This window comes from Anopheles moucheti, chromosome 2 (assembly GCF_943734755.1).
Source record: "Anopheles moucheti chromosome 2, idAnoMoucSN_F20_07, whole genome shotgun sequence".
Classification (NCBI taxonomy): domain Eukaryota; kingdom Metazoa; phylum Arthropoda; class Insecta; order Diptera; family Culicidae; genus Anopheles; species Anopheles moucheti.
The window spans coordinates 39771924-39789550 of record NC_069140.1 but is presented as its reverse complement, the minus strand read 5'-3'; the positions used below and the strand labels follow the sequence as shown (position 1 = coordinate 39789550).

Here is a 17627-nt window from a genome sequence, read left to right as displayed (position 1 = left end):
TTAAAGCTCGTACACAAGTTTGCTCCAGTGTACAATGGTTCGCGAAAATGATAATAATCGGTAGCGGTAAGCAGAACAGGTGGGATTGTAATTTGAACGTGAAAGCGAATGATTTATTATATTACGGTAGGGAATTTTTGTAGACATGAATCATTATTGTATTGATCATTACTATTATTATCTGTTGCAAAATAAAATTAACCGCCGATAATGAAGAGAAGCAAGAGAACGAATAAAAGGAATAAAATATCAACACAAAAAAACAGGTGGAAAATGAAGTTGATAAGTAATGCATACATCAACATACATCCAATGCTGGCAGGCAAGAGGGTTGAAAGGCTGGTCCGAATTGATCTTTTTTTTGTATCATGTTAATCCCGAAAGGATGATGGCTTTTGCATTATTATTATGCATCCCGGATGGTCTCATTGAACCTTTTGGCTTTTTTTCTGCTTCTTTCGAAACATTATTCGAATATTTTTACATTCTTAATTTGTTTGCACTTATTTATGAAATTTTATGCTCTCACTGAAGATTTGCTTTTTGTTTTACTCTTTTTTATCACTCTTATCCTTTCCCGTTCCGTTTTGTTGCGTTTCCTTTGCTCATATGTGTTGAATGCAATTTTTATCTGTGTCTCTCTCAGTCACTCCAACCCGTTCAGCAAAAGAGGTGGACAGGAGAGATGAGTCATTTGTTCCGTAGATCTCATGACATTAACCTCGCATCAAATCACATGCAGAATTTTGCATAATGAGCAAACGGGTCAGGTAGCATATGGTTTACCCACGGCATGTCGATGGGAATGTCGTGTTTTACAGGTGTTAATTGGTTGTTTTATCATACCGTGGAGGTTTTTCTGCCTCCTACCGTTACGAGAAACCTCAGAGTCATACGGTGAGCAGTGTCAGTTACCATTGGTGCGAGAAGAAACTGGAAAGATGAAACGAAAATTCCCGAAAGCCAAATGTGAACGTTTGGAGTATATACACCAACCAACAACAAAACCCCGCATTATGTATCCATCATTTCCTTTAGTGTGCGGCTCCGTGGTCCATTTGTTCATTGAAGAAGAGCAAGAAACAAACCGTGCACATTGTAAAATGCAATCGATGCGTGCCAATGGTAGTGGAAACATTATCATCCACCAAAATATCAACCAATTAAATTGAGAAAAATGGAATGTATGGGCGCCCGGTTTTGCCATGGTAACCAGCATGGCTCGCCTGGCAACCGCATTCTGTACTTTTAATGACGCGTTGCAAATTAAAGCGTGTCATACCTTTTTTTCGTTTTGTTTGGTATGTTCCGTACAGCCATCCTTCATGCACTTATCAATTCGATTGCAAATGACAATGTTTGGGGTGGGTGATTAATACAACGTACAATATCATATGCACGCTATATCGGTACATTTTATCGTATTGTTTAAATTAGTAGTACGTGTGTAAATTGTTGTAATAAAACATGGTCCCACACCAGCCCAATTATTATAAGTACCGGAAACACTTTCGCTTCGATTAACTACGATCAGGTTCGCTCACTCGCACTGGCACTTTTGGGTCCGAAAACATTCCGTTTTTGAAAGTAATTATGCAAATAGAAATGTGTCCCCATTAGCGAACTCTGTGTATCATTAATGGGAAGACTATGGAAATTGCGTGGTATAATAAAAAAAGGCTACATGCACAATTAGCCATCCAATCCATTTAACGATGACTCCTGTTCTGCCCACCATGGTAATCGCACCCGTTTTATCAAACCATCGGCACAACGATTAAACCTAGTCATGTGAATGTAATTGCCATTCCCGGGACGTACCGATTAACCATCGATCGTCCCGATGGCTTTAGTTATGGTTGCTATGGTAGGACCATTTTATTCACGCACCGTTCTGCTAATAATCGATCGAGAAGGCAATTCGGAATTCATTCGGATAGTAACATCTGAGTTAAACAAGAAATTCTCCACCACCCGTTATGTGCTATCGTAATGTGACTTACTGTTGTATGGTGGATTTATTTAGTCCTTCTTTTTGTCTGCCTCTACCTTAATGCTGCCATGCTTCAGCGAGGTCGTTTTCATCCGCTCCAGTACCTCGCTGTACGCCGGTGCGAGTGGCTTCTGTACCACATCGCGATATTCGTAATCCTTTTCCGGGTCAATCTGTGAAGTATACAGAAAGTGCCAATAAGTGTGCGTAGCAGAAATAACGAGGCACTGCCACAACTTACATTCAAACTGTACGACATGTCCGAATCGAACTGGCGCAAATCACCACAAACCAGAAACGGTATGATCGCACGATTCACGGGTGAATCCGTTTGGCATGCTATCTGCCGAACATCGTCCAGCATTGGATTGATCATCTGCGGTATGTAACCTTCAGGCGGGTTATATTCCTGACACACCACGAACGCTTCAATGCTGGAATTGCGCGAACTTGGCGGTTTGGCGATCGTAACGCGCTCGAAAAATATTCTCAACTGCGAGTACAGCAGCGTCGTGTCCTTGCCGCGGAAGATTTTAGCCACAAACGTTCCGCCCTTCGTGAGCACGTGCGTGGTGATGTTGAGTGCGGCTAGCAGTAGCTGCGACTGAATGTACTCATCAATATCGTGCAACCCGGTCACATCGGGTGCTCCGTCACAGATCACCAGCTGGGCCTTCTGCTGCTCGCCAAAGTGCTGGATGATGGCCTCCGCCGTACTAAGCATGGTAATGTCACCCTGCAGCTGAATGATGCCTGGCAGCGGCCCCATCGATTGCAAATCCACAGCAATGATTTTAACCTCTTCGCGATCCTTCGGTTCGCGGCTTTCGTACAGCCGCTTGGACAGTACCTGACTCCAGCTGCCCGGCGCTGCACACAGATCGACCGCACGCGTCACACCTAAAAGCAATAGAACTGTTTCAAGCGTCGGGGCAATCGAGATGAAGCAGTGCATATGCCTACCGTCGAAAATGTGGAACACCTCGTCGATGTGAATCAACTTGAAGGCGCTCCGAGCTCGCCATCCTTCCTCCTTGGCCAGGCGATAGTAGATATCCCGTTTGTCCTTGCTAGTTTTGCCCATTTTTCACGGCGTTTTGCACGAACGTTCGCACGACCGGAAAATATACGCGTTGTTTGTAGTTTGCACTTTGCAGCTTTGAAACGTCAACGATGACAGTTCGCAACCGATTGAGCTTATGGTACGAATACACGTATCGAAATGAATCCGTACGCAAACCAGTTTTTTCTGTCTTTTATTATGTATTCTGAGTATTTTCTACTATTTCTCTGTATCATAAATTAATTATATGATAATATTAACACACTAGAATGTCATACGGATGCTTAATAAATTTTACCGCTTTGCGAAGCGTTTTCAACATCTGCCAAACGAACGTAACTCTCCAAAACAAAAACGCTTGCCACACGAAACGGTTTCTTTGTTTACATTCCAGCGCCAGCTGTTGGTCGCGACCGGGTGGGAAGTCAACGCCGCGACCATACACAAAAGAACAGCTGATTCTTTGTTATTGTCATCCCCTTTTTGCGCAATATTATTACCAGTCGGTCATCCATTCGGTACGCATCGTGAAGTGTAGCAAAATGGCACAAAATGTGCCCTTTTCGAAACAAATGCGCCTAGCCACGAGAGACATTCACAGTGTAAGCGACGCACTTGTTAACGCAAAGTTAGCATTCGGTAAGTAAGGGAGTGTCCCCTAGTTTTAGGTAGAATCATCCGTATGTTAACATTGCTCCATCCCGCGACAGCCCTTTACGATAACCGTGTTTGGGCGGAAGGTTTGCTCATCTTCTACGACGTCTTCAAACATCTCGAACAACGTGTCCCGCACGATTTTCTACCTCCGGAACTACATCGAACGGCACAGTTCGAACAAGATTTACGCTTCTATCTCGGCGATGGATGGTCCGAACGGCACACCCCAAAGCCTGAAGTGTGTGCCTATTTGAACCATTTGTCGGAAATCGAACAGGAAAATGCAAACCTGCTGCTGGCATACGTGTACCATCTCTACATGGGTCTTCTGTCTGGTGGGCAAATATTACAAAAGCGCCGCTCATTGGGACGTCGGTTTAATCCATTCCGACGGGCAGATGAACGCTCGATTGATGGTGCGGCTCTTACTACGTTCGAGGATAACAGTATTAACGGATTGAAGCAACGTTTACGCAAAATTGTTGACGAGTTTGGTGCCCGTTTAGATGAGGAAACGCACCAGCGAATGTTGGACGAAAGCCGGAAAGTGTTCGAGCTGAACAATACCATCATCCGGACGGTAGAGGGCGTCGGTTCAGCAAACGTGCGTATCGTTGCGTACGTTGCTATGGCAATCGCCGGCATCGTGTTGATGCAGTACATTCTACGAAACAACGCTGAGAGCAGACAAGACCCATAGAGCATGTACGGGGGTATGTGTGATTATAGTTTTAACAAATTTTGAATTAAACAATTTAACGATCAATTTCGGAATTGTTAACACACAAACAGGCAACGAATGGAATTAGTTTTGTTTTTTTCTTTCCGATTAATATTTTTCATCTAATATAGCGATTACCACACTGACACGGAGCCAGCCAATCGGTACCCGCTTAGGAATTATAACATCGAAATAGACTCTAGAAAGAGGTACCGGTTCGGACGGTTCGCGAACCCTCCTTTTGTGCGCTGCCACTCATATCATAACCCGAAGTAATAGCACCCAAACATTTTGCGATTATTGTTATAGTAATATCGAAACCCTCGCTCCTAATAGTGGTCAACATGAAGCGCGTGGTACTGGTCCTGCAAAGGAGAACTATTGCAGTCCTGTTTCCCGACTCGCGTTGCCCTATCTTCTACACAAGTAGTACCATGTCCCGGGGAGTATAATTTTGTCCCACGCAACATGGTCACAGAAATCTCGTTCAATTGCTTGTCGTTCGTTACGTTAAGTTTTCAGCCTCAGACGGGTATTAGTTTTTCTCGTACGATGTACAATTCGTTCGCACGCTACAAAAAAACCAAAAACAGATTCATGCATTACGAAATTACGCTTTTCATCTCATCGCGGATAAATAATCGGCATAAAGTTTGTCTTTGTGCCGTGATAAATGTTTAGCCTTTTGAGCTTTTTTTTGTTTTAAGTGGAATAAGCTTTACCACTGTAAACGATATACGTCGCTGTAAGGACAGATCAGAATATCAGGTTGATGGGAGGCCGAGTGTATGGTATATAAATATGCAACACACACACAATCGTGGCAGGACGATAAGCATCATTAGCTGTATGAAATCGATACCCATTTGTGCTAAAGCTAAACTTTACCCACTGCCTGCCCAATATCTAGTCTCAAACGGGGTAACACACGTTCTGAACTCTCGTGAGGTTACTCGTGCAGATGGGATGCGTCGCGATTGGTACGTCCACATAATTTCTACCCTTTGCTTCCTATTTATTATTATAAATTTGCCTATAAATCTATGCCGTGTATAATAATAGGTAAGTGTGTCTTCCATTTTTTTTCCGGTAGTAAATATCCCGTAGCTAAAGTATCACATTTCTAATCAAATCTATCGTCAGTTAGTTCAATTCATCGGTCGTTTCCAACTGCGGAGCAATTCAATGCAATTTACCAGATGAAGGCACGTGCATTGGAAATCTATCTAACCTTATGGGGGGGCACGCGAGGAAGGTGGAAGAGAAAATCGGGCGGGACACTTTTCTTATTCTAATTTCGTACCTAACCTAAGAGTGTCATAGATGATAAATGTATTGAGTTTAACGGCTCCATTACATCCTATATTGCAACAAAACAAAGTTATCCTTCCGATTTCTCTCTCTCTCTCTCCTTTAACGGACCTCCCCGTGACCGTGTTGAAACACGGTTAGTTCTTCGTTAATGGTTAGTCGATAGCTTCTCATGCCTAGGGAACCCTATATTGCAGTTCTTTCAAATTCCAGCGCCAGCTGTTAAACACGCTGTTGAGCTGATCGTTAAACGATTCCTCTTTCTTGAGCTATACATGCCTATGCTAGTTTAAACAGAACGAAGGCTTATCCTTCCCCAAACCGGACCATCACGGTACGACACTAACAAAACAAAACAAAGGATAACGATACACCGACGAGGAACTTCACATGTACAAAACAAAACTCCTAAACTCACGGGCTTGTGGAAACAGGTGGAAAGTGCTGCATGAGAGTAGATGAGATTTTGAGTAGTTAATTGTAACCTTGCTAAAGTGTTGTCCCCTTTCTACAGTTATCAACATTTAAGGTAGCGTGCTTGCATTTTCGCCAAACGTGTATCCTCCTCACGAAGAGAAAGATACACGCAACCTTTCCTGGAATGTTGATTTTGCCGCGATTATGCAAATACTTTCTTGTTCCCTCGTTTCTTCTCACTTCGGCTGCTACTACTACTTGCGCTTGGAATGGGATGAAGGATTATCGCGATTTTCTCTAGTCCCTGCTAGAGATTAAAATCAAGTATTATGAGTAATCCCGACACCGAAGCACGTGGCTAGACGGTGATGCTGTCTGCCCAGTTCGCTACCGCCGAGTGCAGCCAGCATCACCATCCGGCAACCCAAACGGTGTCTGTGTCACTGTCGATCTCGCTCGGGACTTAATCAGTGGGGGGTCAGATTGAAATGTGTGAGAGTGCGTCCAGTTCACGCGTGAACCTGGAAAGTACAAGATGGCAGAGGATGGAAAAGGATCCATTTCTCTCCATGTATTGCTGGTGGCTTTGCAGGCCTAGAAGTATTAGTTTCTGCCAGTTTGTCGTATGCTGGTGGTGTTTGGTTGGTGTCGTTCATCCTTTACTGCTTCCCTCTCGCACCCCATCCAAGTGTCGATCGAGTCTCTGGAGGATCGTGGACCGATGGAACGCTCATCTCCATCCGAGTGGTTTGTGTCGAACATACTCACAATACTTGATTTTAAATGAGTCTTTCCTATGTTTCTATGGTCGGTCCCGTCAATTTGGTCGCGTACACGTTAGCTACCTGCAATGTGGATAAAACAATACATTAATACAACGGTAACGAGGTGCTTTGAAGTTTGAATGTTTTTAACGGTAAAGTTGGAATTATTTCAAAATTCTTTTGAAGCTGAACAGGAACATGTGGAGTTCGTAAACCATTTTTGAGCTTTTTTGTAAATGAAATAAACTATGTTCACAGCGTTTAGTGTATTCCAAAGTTCCACAAAGCGGGAAGGATTCCAGATGCACCTCAAACATAACCCCAAAAACTACTCACTCCCCAAGAACTCCAGAATTTACTACGTGAACTCCAAAATTATATTAACTACAGTTTGCCTTACCCTGTAGATCAGTTCGTACTGTTCGCGTGTTCGCACGGCACTGGCCCGTCCTCGTCGTACGTAGTACACTATCTGTGGCAGATCCACCGTACGCGGTGGCACCTCTAGTAGACGCAGCGCAATGTCACACGCGACCAGCGTTCCGGTACGTCCAGTACCCGGCGAACAGTGTACGGTGAGTGGTCTGCAAAATACGTTCAAAATCAAACATCAATCCATCACGTACGGCCATCCATCACTGCTCCGGGACTTACCCCTGAGTTCGTTGTAGCGATTTGTGCTTGTCCATGGTGCCACCGTTGCTGACGATGCTGGACGGCTCTTTGCCGGCGCCCGCCGTACCATTGCTGGTGGCATTGTTGTTATTGTTGTTGTTATTATTATTGCTAGTGTTAGTGGTATCCGTTCCATTGGCCGCTCCACTCGGCTGCACCGGAGACGATTCCTCAGTCTCCTCAGCGATCGTGGCAAATTCGGCCAGCTCCGAGGGGGAAAGCTTCAGGTAGGTTCGTGCCTCCAGCAGCATACCGATGATGGACGATTCGTCGATCGGGACGCCCGTATCGGGCCACTGATACCAGAAGTGCATGATCTCGCGCAGATTGTTGCTGGGCGTGTGTCGCATATGCACCGTCGAGATTGTGTACTTCTCCTTATTTTCACGATTTTTCAACGTAAGCTATAACGACATTTTATTTATTTAGAATGTGTGTTTGGGGAGGTTCCACGCTTTAACCACGCTCTTACCTGGAAATCTCCAAACGTGCGGCTGTTGTCCAGAACGACCGATGGCGGCAGATATTCGGCACACTTTTCCACCCCGTTCTCGCTCAGATCTGTTGCCATGATGATGACTTTTGAGTTTTGTTCCCACACCATGCGCCAGAAGTCATTGATCGTGTTCTCCATCGGTGCCTGGCATGCGATGTAGTAGTTGGCGGAATCCTTGGGACCCTTGGTTTAGACGAGAGGTTGTTGCAGTTAGAATTGAAATGTCCAACCAAGAGATCTTAAAGCCACGCAATTCACGCAACCTACCTTCACAAAGTTAGCATTAATGTACTCCGTCTTCTCATCGTCGCTCATGCGCTTCAGATGAACACGCGTTTCCGGCAAAGGAACTACGTTTGCGTACCTTTAGAAAGTGAACGTAGAAAATGTCAATTAGTGTCAAAACCCTTCATCCATATAGTGGCAGCAATCGCCACCCACTTACCGATTCTTATCCTCACATCCTTCCGGTACCTCATCAGCCCGGGCCGTCACATTCGGGATCTCCTTAAACTCGTCGTAAATGGCCGTTTTGTTGTGAATGATGTTTGCCAGTTCGGCCACCGTCAGTGGGTTCGTTTTGAAGTTGGGATCTTCGAACGCTGAGTTACCGTACGAACGTTTAGACATGCGTGCCGTATTGCCCTTCCGGCGGACGCTATTGTACACGGACACGTTGTCCAAACTGTACGCATCCAGCCCTACCGGGCGACAGCGCTGTCCGTACGAGACCTGATTCTGGCGCTTGCGGAACACGATCTGCAACGGCGGATAGTACATCTAGATCAGCGCAAGCGTGCACCTGTCTGCCCATCGATCGGCAGGGTTAGGAACCGGTATTTACACTATGTGCACTCGTTCATACTCACACGCGCAAAAGGATAGGGGATATAAGGATATAGTATCAGAACACAAAACTCCCCAAAACCAAGTGATTAGAACGTTTTGCAAAAAGAACACTGGATAAAAGGAACCATTTTATACAGGTGGTCCGATGTTGTCTATAGATTGTTAACGAAACTTATTTACTTGGTTCACACGCGACTTCCAGCAATCCTGAGCTTCTTAACCAATTCACCATTTTGATTACATATGGTTGATGCCGTTTTTATACAATTTATGTGTTAGTTTTCCAGCCAAGTCTTAACGATCTTTACCATTGCTATTCTCGATTGAGAGATTATAAGAAATAGTTTGATTAATTATACAGTGTCTCTCATATGTATGGAAGAAATGATTGGAAAGAATCTTTCATAAATATAGATTCTTTAACATCTACTTAAAAACTCAAACATTATTAACCTTTAAACCTGTAAACAACCCACTTTGAGGAAAAACCACCCATTGTAATGATCATTCTTATTCCATTCACACTCTCGCCTAATTAAACTCATTCATTCTTTGGCGTCACTCAGACGCTCACAGCGGTTACAGATGGTTCCGGACATCGATTCCGCTCGAGAATACTTACGAAAGCCGCTATCAATAGTAGCACCACGATCACGCTCACGATACTGGCCACCACAGCCACGACAACACTGTTATCCTCTTCTGCTGCCGGTTCGCTCTGCGACTGTTCCGTCGTACCGTTAGTACCCTGCCGTGGAACACCCTGTTCCGTCTGATTCTGGCCATCTCCCTGCGGTTGATTACTACCTCCCGTAGCCGGAACATTGTTCAGCTCGATGTAGTCTTCCTCCGTGACGGATTCCTCCTCCGACAGTTCGGTTGTCGTCATGGAACGATCAATTGTGCGACGTGTAGTGTAAGCTTCGGCCGAAATTCCAACCGATTGTCCCGAACCGTTCGGTGACGTTCCAGGACTGACCTCCGTTGTAGGAGCTGAAGATGGCGTGGTCGTGGTGGTGGTTGTTGCTACAAGTGTCGTTGTTGAAACCATATCGTACACATGCTTGTCATCTAAAACAATCGGAACTTTGCCTCCATCGTCAGCGGTTTCGTCAGTGGTCGGTTGGGGTGGTTCCGAACGTTCGGTAGTTACGCTCGACTGTCCAATTAAATTTTCCCCCGCAGAGGAATCGTCAAACTCAACGTTGTTTGTAAGCGTTGCACTGGACAGGTTCGGCACAACGGTGGTCACGCTTGCCATGGTGGATGTGGTCACCAGAAGCCTTTCGTCGCTTCGCACATTTTGGCTCACTTCCGAAAATTCTGTCGAGTCCTGCTCTAGTGGCTTAGGTTCGGAACCTTCGCGCGGTGGTAATTCGCTGCTGGACACTGTGGTAGTGACTGAAGCACTACCCACGTCCGTACTGGTAATTTCCTTCATCGACACGTCCGTGGTTGTCATGGCGGCGAGTTCTTGCTGCAAGGTAATTGGACGTCTTGCAGGCATCGTGCTAGCGATACGCGTGATCATGGTTGTAAGCGGTATTGGAGGAGTAGTTTGCTCTGTGCGTCTTAGGATTGGTGCCACAGGAGAGTAGGTCGTTATCGGAACATCGTCAAATATACCTACACCAGTGCTAACGTCCGATCGTTGAGTGGTCGTTGTTGAAGTTCGAATTTCCGGTGTGTTACGAATCTTCGAAGATTCCTCAGTTTCGTCCACATTTTCACTAACTTCATAAGTACGTCTTGTGGTGGTGGGAACAACGTTTACTCTCTCGCTAGTACCCACAATCTCATTCACCACCGTAGTGCTGCTAGTAGATCGATCTTCAAATTTGAAATCTTCCAACTCTTGCCCATCACGATCGGGTTTTTCGGTTGATGGGACAAACGTTGTATCGACCACATTTGCATCCTCCGCTTCCGTGGCCATACTCTCCCCATCAGCGACGGCTCTCGTTGGTGCAGTTTCTGTTACGACCGCTGTTAAGCGATTCTCCTCGCTTAGAACATCACCGCCCTCGACAGTCGGAACCTTATTCGCGTACGTTCGCCTGTCCTTACCGACCGACGGTTCATCCGACGCTACGGTGGAACGCACGAAGGAACTATTCGCAAAGTCCGCTTGCTGCATAATAATTGCCCAATCCATCAGCTGCTTGAGCGTATTGTTTGCCACCACATTCTCGCTATCATCCCGTACCGTTTCCGTGCTTTCGCTCACTGCCTGACCAGCGTCCGATTGCTTTCGCTCCACCATGCGCATTCCGGCCAACGCCCAGGCAGCACCGTTCGGCAGGTTAATATCATTGTCCTCGGTAGTTTCCTCATTGAACTGGTCCAAGAATTTGCCCTTCTTGGTGCGCGATGGTATCGTACCGGCCTGTGTCTGGTTGCGTTCCACCTCATTGGAACTTTCTTCATATGCATTCGTTTCGATCTGTGTTCTTTCCACCGACACGGAACTGTTTCTTTCCACGCTTTCGTTCACACGTACTCCATCAGCGGTGGACTCATCTTCCGCGCCAACGTTAAGCGTCGATAGTGTGGTCACCGACAAAGGTTCCTCCGTGCTAAGTTCTTTTTCACCATCATCAGTGGAATTTTCGTTCCGCGGTACAGCACCCTGCGAGTAGTTGGACGGTGCCGTATACCTGCAATGGAACAAAAAGAAGGTTAATGGTGTAATCAAATCCGCAGTCATCAATTTACAGTTTCACCAGCCCAAGTCCCGTGATAAGGGCGATTAATTTTTGGAATGCATCCCAACCAACCAGCGACGATTGAGCGGAATTAGCTGTTCAGTGAAATCAGATCACTTCTGGTAATGGTACCATTATCGATAAAACTACATGAAAGATATTAATAGAGAGAACAAAAAAACATAAAAAAACATCTCCACAAACGGTAAAGCGTTTTAAAGAGCTTTTGATTTCGGTGCACAATAATGATAGGGCCCCAATAGTAATGATAGGGCTGCAGGAAATAGAAAGCCTGCGGCTAAAACGAACCACATCCACCATTAAAGATGTGCATCGGGAATTTTAAACGGTTTCTGATTGAGCAGTGTATTGATTAAATGAATTGAATTATCAGCCAATGGTTATTACATGGTTGTTCCGTTCGGTAAAAGTAATGTTATTGGTGAAATTTGTGTAGCTATTTTCATCTTCCTTTTTAAAAATCGATTTTGTAAAATAACCACACTAATGGTCTTTGTTTGGTAATGTTATACCATATAATAGTATTTGTTTAATGTTGTATGGTATTAAACAAATTTTTAAATATTATTTAAACTAACGAATTGGACGAGAGTATAGGAGGGACTATTGAATAGAGATTGCTCCATGAGTTATCAATATATTTACAAATAAATCAAACATTTTTCGAGGTTTTTATAAAAGATTTTCCACTGCTCATCACAAAACACAATATTCAGGAAAATAGAATAATTAAGTGCATTAATTAATGGGATCAGCATATAATTCACTATCTATTTGGTGACTTTGGTGATAATAGCAGCTAATCTAGTATTATGAGCAGATTAAATATCTACAACAAGGGACATTTTTCACTATTCGTTCCACTATTTGTCAGAAAAATCAAAATTTTGGACAATATTATAGCAATCAAGTGCCTCTGATGGAATCAAATCAAAAATATGAATTATAAGCTGATAAAATTATGATTGAGAAAGAAATTTTACATAAAAAATCTACAACATGGATGTCACTTTAATTATGGATACAGGATAATGAAGAGATTCGGTGGGATAAGTTGCAGATAGTGTATTGTGAGCAGATGAATTAGTGCAAATTTTATAATTAATTAATCTCTTCTTGTTTTGTAAATATTTCTTAATTTACTTTAAAAAAAACAAAAGAACCTGCTTGACTTAATTAACATCTGTTAGGGTAAAGCATAATCATTCAAATAATTAAATACACACTACCAATCAATGTCCAATTTCTTCTCCTACCGTTCCCGAAAACTTCCTTTTATTCAAATTACACACGTGACACAAAGAAACACACGCGTGTAAGATTCATGTTAACACATAGCTAATGCAATTAACTGAATAATCAGACCAGTCTTCCAGCCACCATACAAATCCAGAGCGGTCGATAATAATTGGTGGCATACTTTTTACACCGAAAGCGCACTGAACCATTAACTGCTCACGAAAATAAATCTATCATACATAGATAAAAAAAAAGTTCACACAAATCCCTTCCTTCCCACATCGATGATTTATAGACGGGCAGAAAAAAAATGTAGATACTAACAACACATCACGCTTTCCCAAAATACTGCACACACGTCGGAATGGAAAGTGTTAGCGTTGATTTAGATGGGTTTAGGTTTTTTTTTACCTTTCCGCCTGATGCCGCGTTGGTGTGTACAAAGTGTACCACCGGCAAATCCCCCCAGTCGCACCACCATGACGTGTAACTGAAGTGCACGAACACAGCCAAATTAATAAAAACAGAACAACAAAACGCTGATCGCAAACAAGCGCAGAGGGCCCGGCCAACGCTTGATTGTGGTGTGCTAAATTTTATCATAATTTCTATTCAATTTCAAACCACCATGCACATAGCGCATTAGATTGGGGCACAAATACACGCAGAAAAAAAAACATGCCGCCAACAACCAAAAATATTTCAAAAAAAAAAGCAGAAGAGCAATCATAATGGGGCCCGGGCTGATTTGTTCGATACTGCCCGATCGCGATCGCTATTGCGGTCGGCTTCTAAAGGCTAAATAGATCATCCAACAATAACAACAACGAGAAAGAGAACACGCGCAACAATCACGATCAGGTGCCAAACGTAGCTGCAAACAATAGCGACTGGGAATGGACACTCATCCATACCACTAGCTCACTGGAAGGAAAACCAAAAACAAACCCCAAACACTGAGTGAAAAATTGAGATCGATTTTACCACGGGATCGAACGGTGGAAACACTTCAACAGTCTTTGTTGCAAAAAAAAGCAACACTCACACAAAAAGAAAGCACCCCCACGCCCGATCGTGGGGAGAAAATTGGTCGGAAAATCAGCGCATGATTGAGAAATTGGGCGCCGCGGCGATAACAGATCAGACAGCGATCGGGTTAGTTCGATCGGAAAAGCACTCAGGGTTGTTTAAATTTTGGGGTGGTGGTTGCGATAGTTATCTGCTGGAAATTTGGGGATGAAAAAAGTACACATGGAACATAAGAGAGAAAAAAAAGAAAACGAGAGAAAGAGAGAGAGAAGGAGAAAATTGAAAACTTCTTCGACTCCATCCAACACTTTGCTTCCCATTCTCCTTCGCAAGTCTGGCAATTTTTCGTTGCAAAACACAAACAAGCTTCTTCTTCTGACGCACGATCCAGTCCCGCTTTCCCGTGCAAGTGGCCAGCCCTATGCAGAAGGTGTTAGTTTTCCGTTTTCCGCCCAATATTGTTTCACACCCCCCCCGGTGTTCCGAATGGAAGGAACACCAATTTTCCATCCCCTACGTCATTCCGGTTGTATGGCCATTTTGGCGGCCCGAAATGTTCCTATTTGGTGTGTGTGGAGGCAAGCATAGAGATCAGAGGGATACAGACAGAGCGAGAGAGAGAGGATTGAGGCCACGCGCACGCACGCCATTGCAGGCGACGCGATGCTCCGGGAAAGCGCTCAGCGAAGCGATTGGGGTTCGATAGGAAATGAAATTAGACGATTATTGTTGTTGCCTTAACTGTGGTGCTTGTAGGCCCAGCTCAACCCAGCGCAACCTTCCCCGAGTGAAGCTCCCTCGCTACCGCGAATGCCTCGCTAATCATAACGGTGGTCGATGTTTAATCATGAACGTAAGTGCGGCCACTCGCACGCTTTCCTACACTTGCTTCCATCGCCAAAACGAGGCCGCACGAAATTAGTAGCGAACCATCTGGCGAGAGTTACCCGGCGGGAAAGCAGCGAAACACAAAACAAAAAAAAACCCCACACATCTTCCCAATCGAGTCCAGTGCGCGCATACATTCCGCGACGGCCAAGAGCGCACGGTGATCGATCATTAGTGGCCCTCCCGAAAATGAGGCCCCATTGTTGTTATCTTTCCCTGGTATCGGTATATTTGCCTGTTGATCACTTACCTACTTAAGTCGAACCGTGCGCCGTCGTCCTCGGTACGGTTTGAACCCGGGGCACTTAACGTTTCCGCGTCTGGGTTTGCCTCGGGTAGCTCGGGCACTGAGGTTGGTGCGACGACACTACTACCGTCATTATCATCACCAACATTAACTTTGGCCTCGGTGGTGGTCTCCTCGGCCAGCGAGTCCTGCTCAATCGGTTCCTGTCGCTGGACCGTTTGTTCCGTGCTTTCAGGCCGTGAACTTTGATCCGATTCAGACGACGGTTCCGATTCCGATGTTCGCAACTCCGTCGACGATGATACACTACCACTGCTGAGACTCTCCGCTTCAGAGCCCACCTCATTTGGAACATCCGAACGGGCAGGAGCGGCTGTTGGTGCCGGGGTGGTAATATCATTGCTTGCAGATGATTCTGCAGATGCCACCGTATTCACTGCGGCCAGTTCCGTCGAGTCCTCGCTCCTATCGGACACATCCGCATCGGATTGCTGCTGGCTGGCGCTCAGCGATTCAATTGTTCCTTGCGAGGAAGAAGAATTCGCACTGTCCTCTTCTCCGGTGCTGGATGAGTCTCTCGTGGAGCCCATGGATTCCTCGCCAGATGGCGCTAGTGTCGTTTTGGCAATAGTTTCTTCCTCCTCGGTACCGCTCGACTGCCGTTCCATCGTTTCCGAAAGGGAAGACGCCAATAACTCATCCTCACTTTCATCGCCCGAAATGACAGCACTGTCCGAGTTTAAACCATCGGCCGGGAACTGTTCGAAACGATCGTTTGGCCTGGGTGGAGTTGTCGCCACCTTATTGGCTGCATCTTCATCAGTCGGGGCCAACGTTGTCGCTTCGAGCACCTCGTCCGTTACAGTTTGTTCGCTGTTGTTTGAAGCCATGGTTGGCCCGGATTCCTCCGCCTGACGTCGCACAATTACACGTGCCCGCGCCGAGGGTAGATGACTGCAGAGCAGCACAAGACACCCGGCCAATGCCATCAATGCCACAAATCGTGCCATTCTGGACGTCTGTCGATTTAACCGCTTTTGTTCTAACATTTGCTCTCAGTTTCGTTCAGGGCTATGGTGGTGGTGTAGAAATACACGCACAGAGTTTGCGAGTTTTCCACTTTCTCACAGTAACGCTACTCTACAGTGTGATGCAGTAGCACTCGGTGAGGTGCTGGTCATTCTTCTGTCCTCTGGTCTGTCTGTAGGATGTTCACTTTCTTGGTTAGCACTTTCCGAAAAGTATTGCGAAGAATGGAAACCTGTTGAAGAGGAAAGCGAAACAAAATATACCATTAGCCGGGGTGCATTAGTGCCTGTAAATATGTTAACACTGTCTAACATTGTATCGTGCAATTGTTTCAACATTCGAGCGAGAAAGCTTTAACTCATCATCAATAACACATAAGAGCGTCCGGATGGTGCGATCCAGTCCCACTCTTATGTAAATATTCGTCTCCCATGACGATGACCACAACGACTGCGATGGCTGTTGATGCTTTGGAGTCAGCCAGTCTCCCTGTGTTCACGGTATCGCGTAACATTTACTTACATCCGTGCGAAAGCAAAAGCCTGCCATGGGACCATCATTACACCATGTCCATCAGTTCACTCATCTTCGTGATCGACATCTTCCTCTCCCTGGCAATCCGCCCGTCCAGCTGGGCTGGCTCGGTTCCCAAACCCATCGGCAAACGGTCGAACGATCGCGACGAGTGGGATCGAATGTTTTCGTCGCATTACACACTTTCACCTTCATTCACGCGGACGGGGTCCGGAGAAGTCATCAACTCGTGCAGATCAGGTCCCGCATTAACCAACACGCGGTTGATCGATTCGAGACTCCAACCGCCAGATGAGTCTAACGGCATTGAGCCGGCTCAGTTTCTTTCGCTGTTACGGTCAATGTTTTCCTAACCGGTTACGAGATGCATTGCTTGTTTAGGCGTGCCCAGGGTTTTGCACCGTACATCGAGAGCGATTCCGTCCATCCGGATGTTGGCAACCTGATCACGGACGTCCGGACAGTGCCGTTGACATGTACGGACCGACATGTTTACTACAAACTGCGGAACGAGCGGAACTCCATTCATTGAACCGGCGTGGTTTTGTTGTGAGTTTGATAACGACCCTGAAATGCTTGAACGTGATGTCTAGACCACTGTGACCGTCGCCATGCGTCTCGGTTTTGTTGCGCTCCTCGAGCCCCAGTTCCAACAATTGGAAGAGTTCCAGATGAAATGAAAACTACTTTTGGGGACAACTTCATACGGGTAACATCATCATCAACGTCGGCATCGTTTCAACCAGCACACGATCATCTTGATCATCGTTCCGCTCTTTACCGTGGCCTACTATGTAAAGCGTTGACAAACGACCGTTGCCGGTAATTGGGGACATACGCACACACACAGACACACATACCCGCACACATTTACACATGCGGAGAGCTGCAAGAATGAAGCAAACAAAAATGGGTAGGAAAACTTCACATACACTCCCACGAAACGCCATCCCACATGATCGACGGAAATCTCTCGCCATTACCATGGG

The 17627-nt window shown here is 45.5% G+C and overlaps 3 protein-coding genes across 7 annotated transcripts in view; 1 reads left to right on the top strand and 2 right to left on the bottom strand.

Annotated features, from left to right (window-relative positions):
- LOC128310188 (putative tRNA (cytidine(32)/guanosine(34)-2'-O)-methyltransferase 1) overlaps positions 1-3125 on the bottom strand; it is a 64904-nt gene extending 61779 nt beyond the window's left edge. For 3 of the 4 annotated variants that reach the window (XM_053046763.1, XM_053046767.1, XM_053046764.1), the window contains exons 1-3: positions 2957-3125; positions 2235-2893; positions 2004-2166 (exon numbers count right to left, since the gene is read on the bottom strand). In XM_053046763.1, the coding sequence (XP_052902723.1) occupies positions 2023-2166; positions 2235-2893; positions 2957-3077 (924 nt within the window). In that variant the 5' untranslated portion in view covers positions 3078-3125 and the 3' untranslated portion in view covers positions 2004-2022. Of the gene's footprint in view, positions 1-822; positions 934-2003; positions 2167-2234; positions 2894-2956 lie in introns of those variants that run through there. The other variant, XM_053046766.1, reaches the window with a different exon arrangement.
- Positions 3126-3516: 391 nt separating this feature from the next.
- On the top strand, positions 3517-4870 carry LOC128297157 (heme oxygenase 1). 2 transcript variants are annotated; one of them, XM_053032737.1, is made up of 3 exons: positions 3517-3695; positions 3767-4426; positions 4566-4870. In XM_053032737.1, the coding sequence occupies exons 1-2, from the start codon at positions 3599-3601 to the stop codon at positions 4411-4413; spliced, it is 744 nt and encodes a 247-aa protein (XP_052888697.1). In that variant the 5' UTR covers positions 3517-3598; the 3' UTR covers positions 4414-4426; positions 4566-4870. The 2 variants fall into 2 exon arrangements, with proteins under 2 accessions (XP_052888697.1, XP_052888695.1); XM_053032735.1 differs by having other exon boundaries at positions 3767-4870.
- Positions 4850-16124, bottom strand: LOC128297156 (mucin-5AC). Its single transcript, XM_053032734.1, has 8 exons — positions 15079-16124; positions 9569-11603; positions 8543-8877; positions 8365-8461; positions 8074-8280; positions 7581-8005; positions 7327-7510; positions 4850-7007 (listed from the first exon to the last, which is right to left on the bottom strand). The coding sequence occupies exons 1-8, from the start codon at positions 16122-16124 to the stop codon at positions 6957-6959; spliced, it is 4380 nt and encodes a 1459-aa protein (XP_052888694.1). The 3' UTR covers positions 4850-6956.
- Between the last annotated feature and the right edge of the window lie 1503 nt (positions 16125-17627).

Coding starts and splice junctions, on each gene's coding strand:
- LOC128297157 (XM_053032737.1), top strand. CDS start 3,599: ATGGCACAAAATGTGCCCTTTTCGAAACAAATGCGCCTAGCCACGAGA. Junction 3,696..3,766: donor TAACGCAAAGTTAGCATTCG/GTAAGTAAGGGA, acceptor ATCCCGCGACAG/CCCTTTACGATAACCGTGTT.
- LOC128297156 (XM_053032734.1), bottom strand. CDS start 16,124: ATGTTAGAACAAAAGCGGTTAAATCGACAGACGTCCAGAATGGCACGA. Junction 8,006..8,073: donor GCACGTTTGGAGATTTCCAG/GTAAGAGCGTGG, acceptor ATGTCGTTATAG/CTTACGTTGAAAAATCGTGA. Junction 7,511..7,580: donor TCGCTACAACGAACTCAGGG/GTAAGTCCCGGA, acceptor CGTATTTTGCAG/ACCACTCACCGTACACTGTT.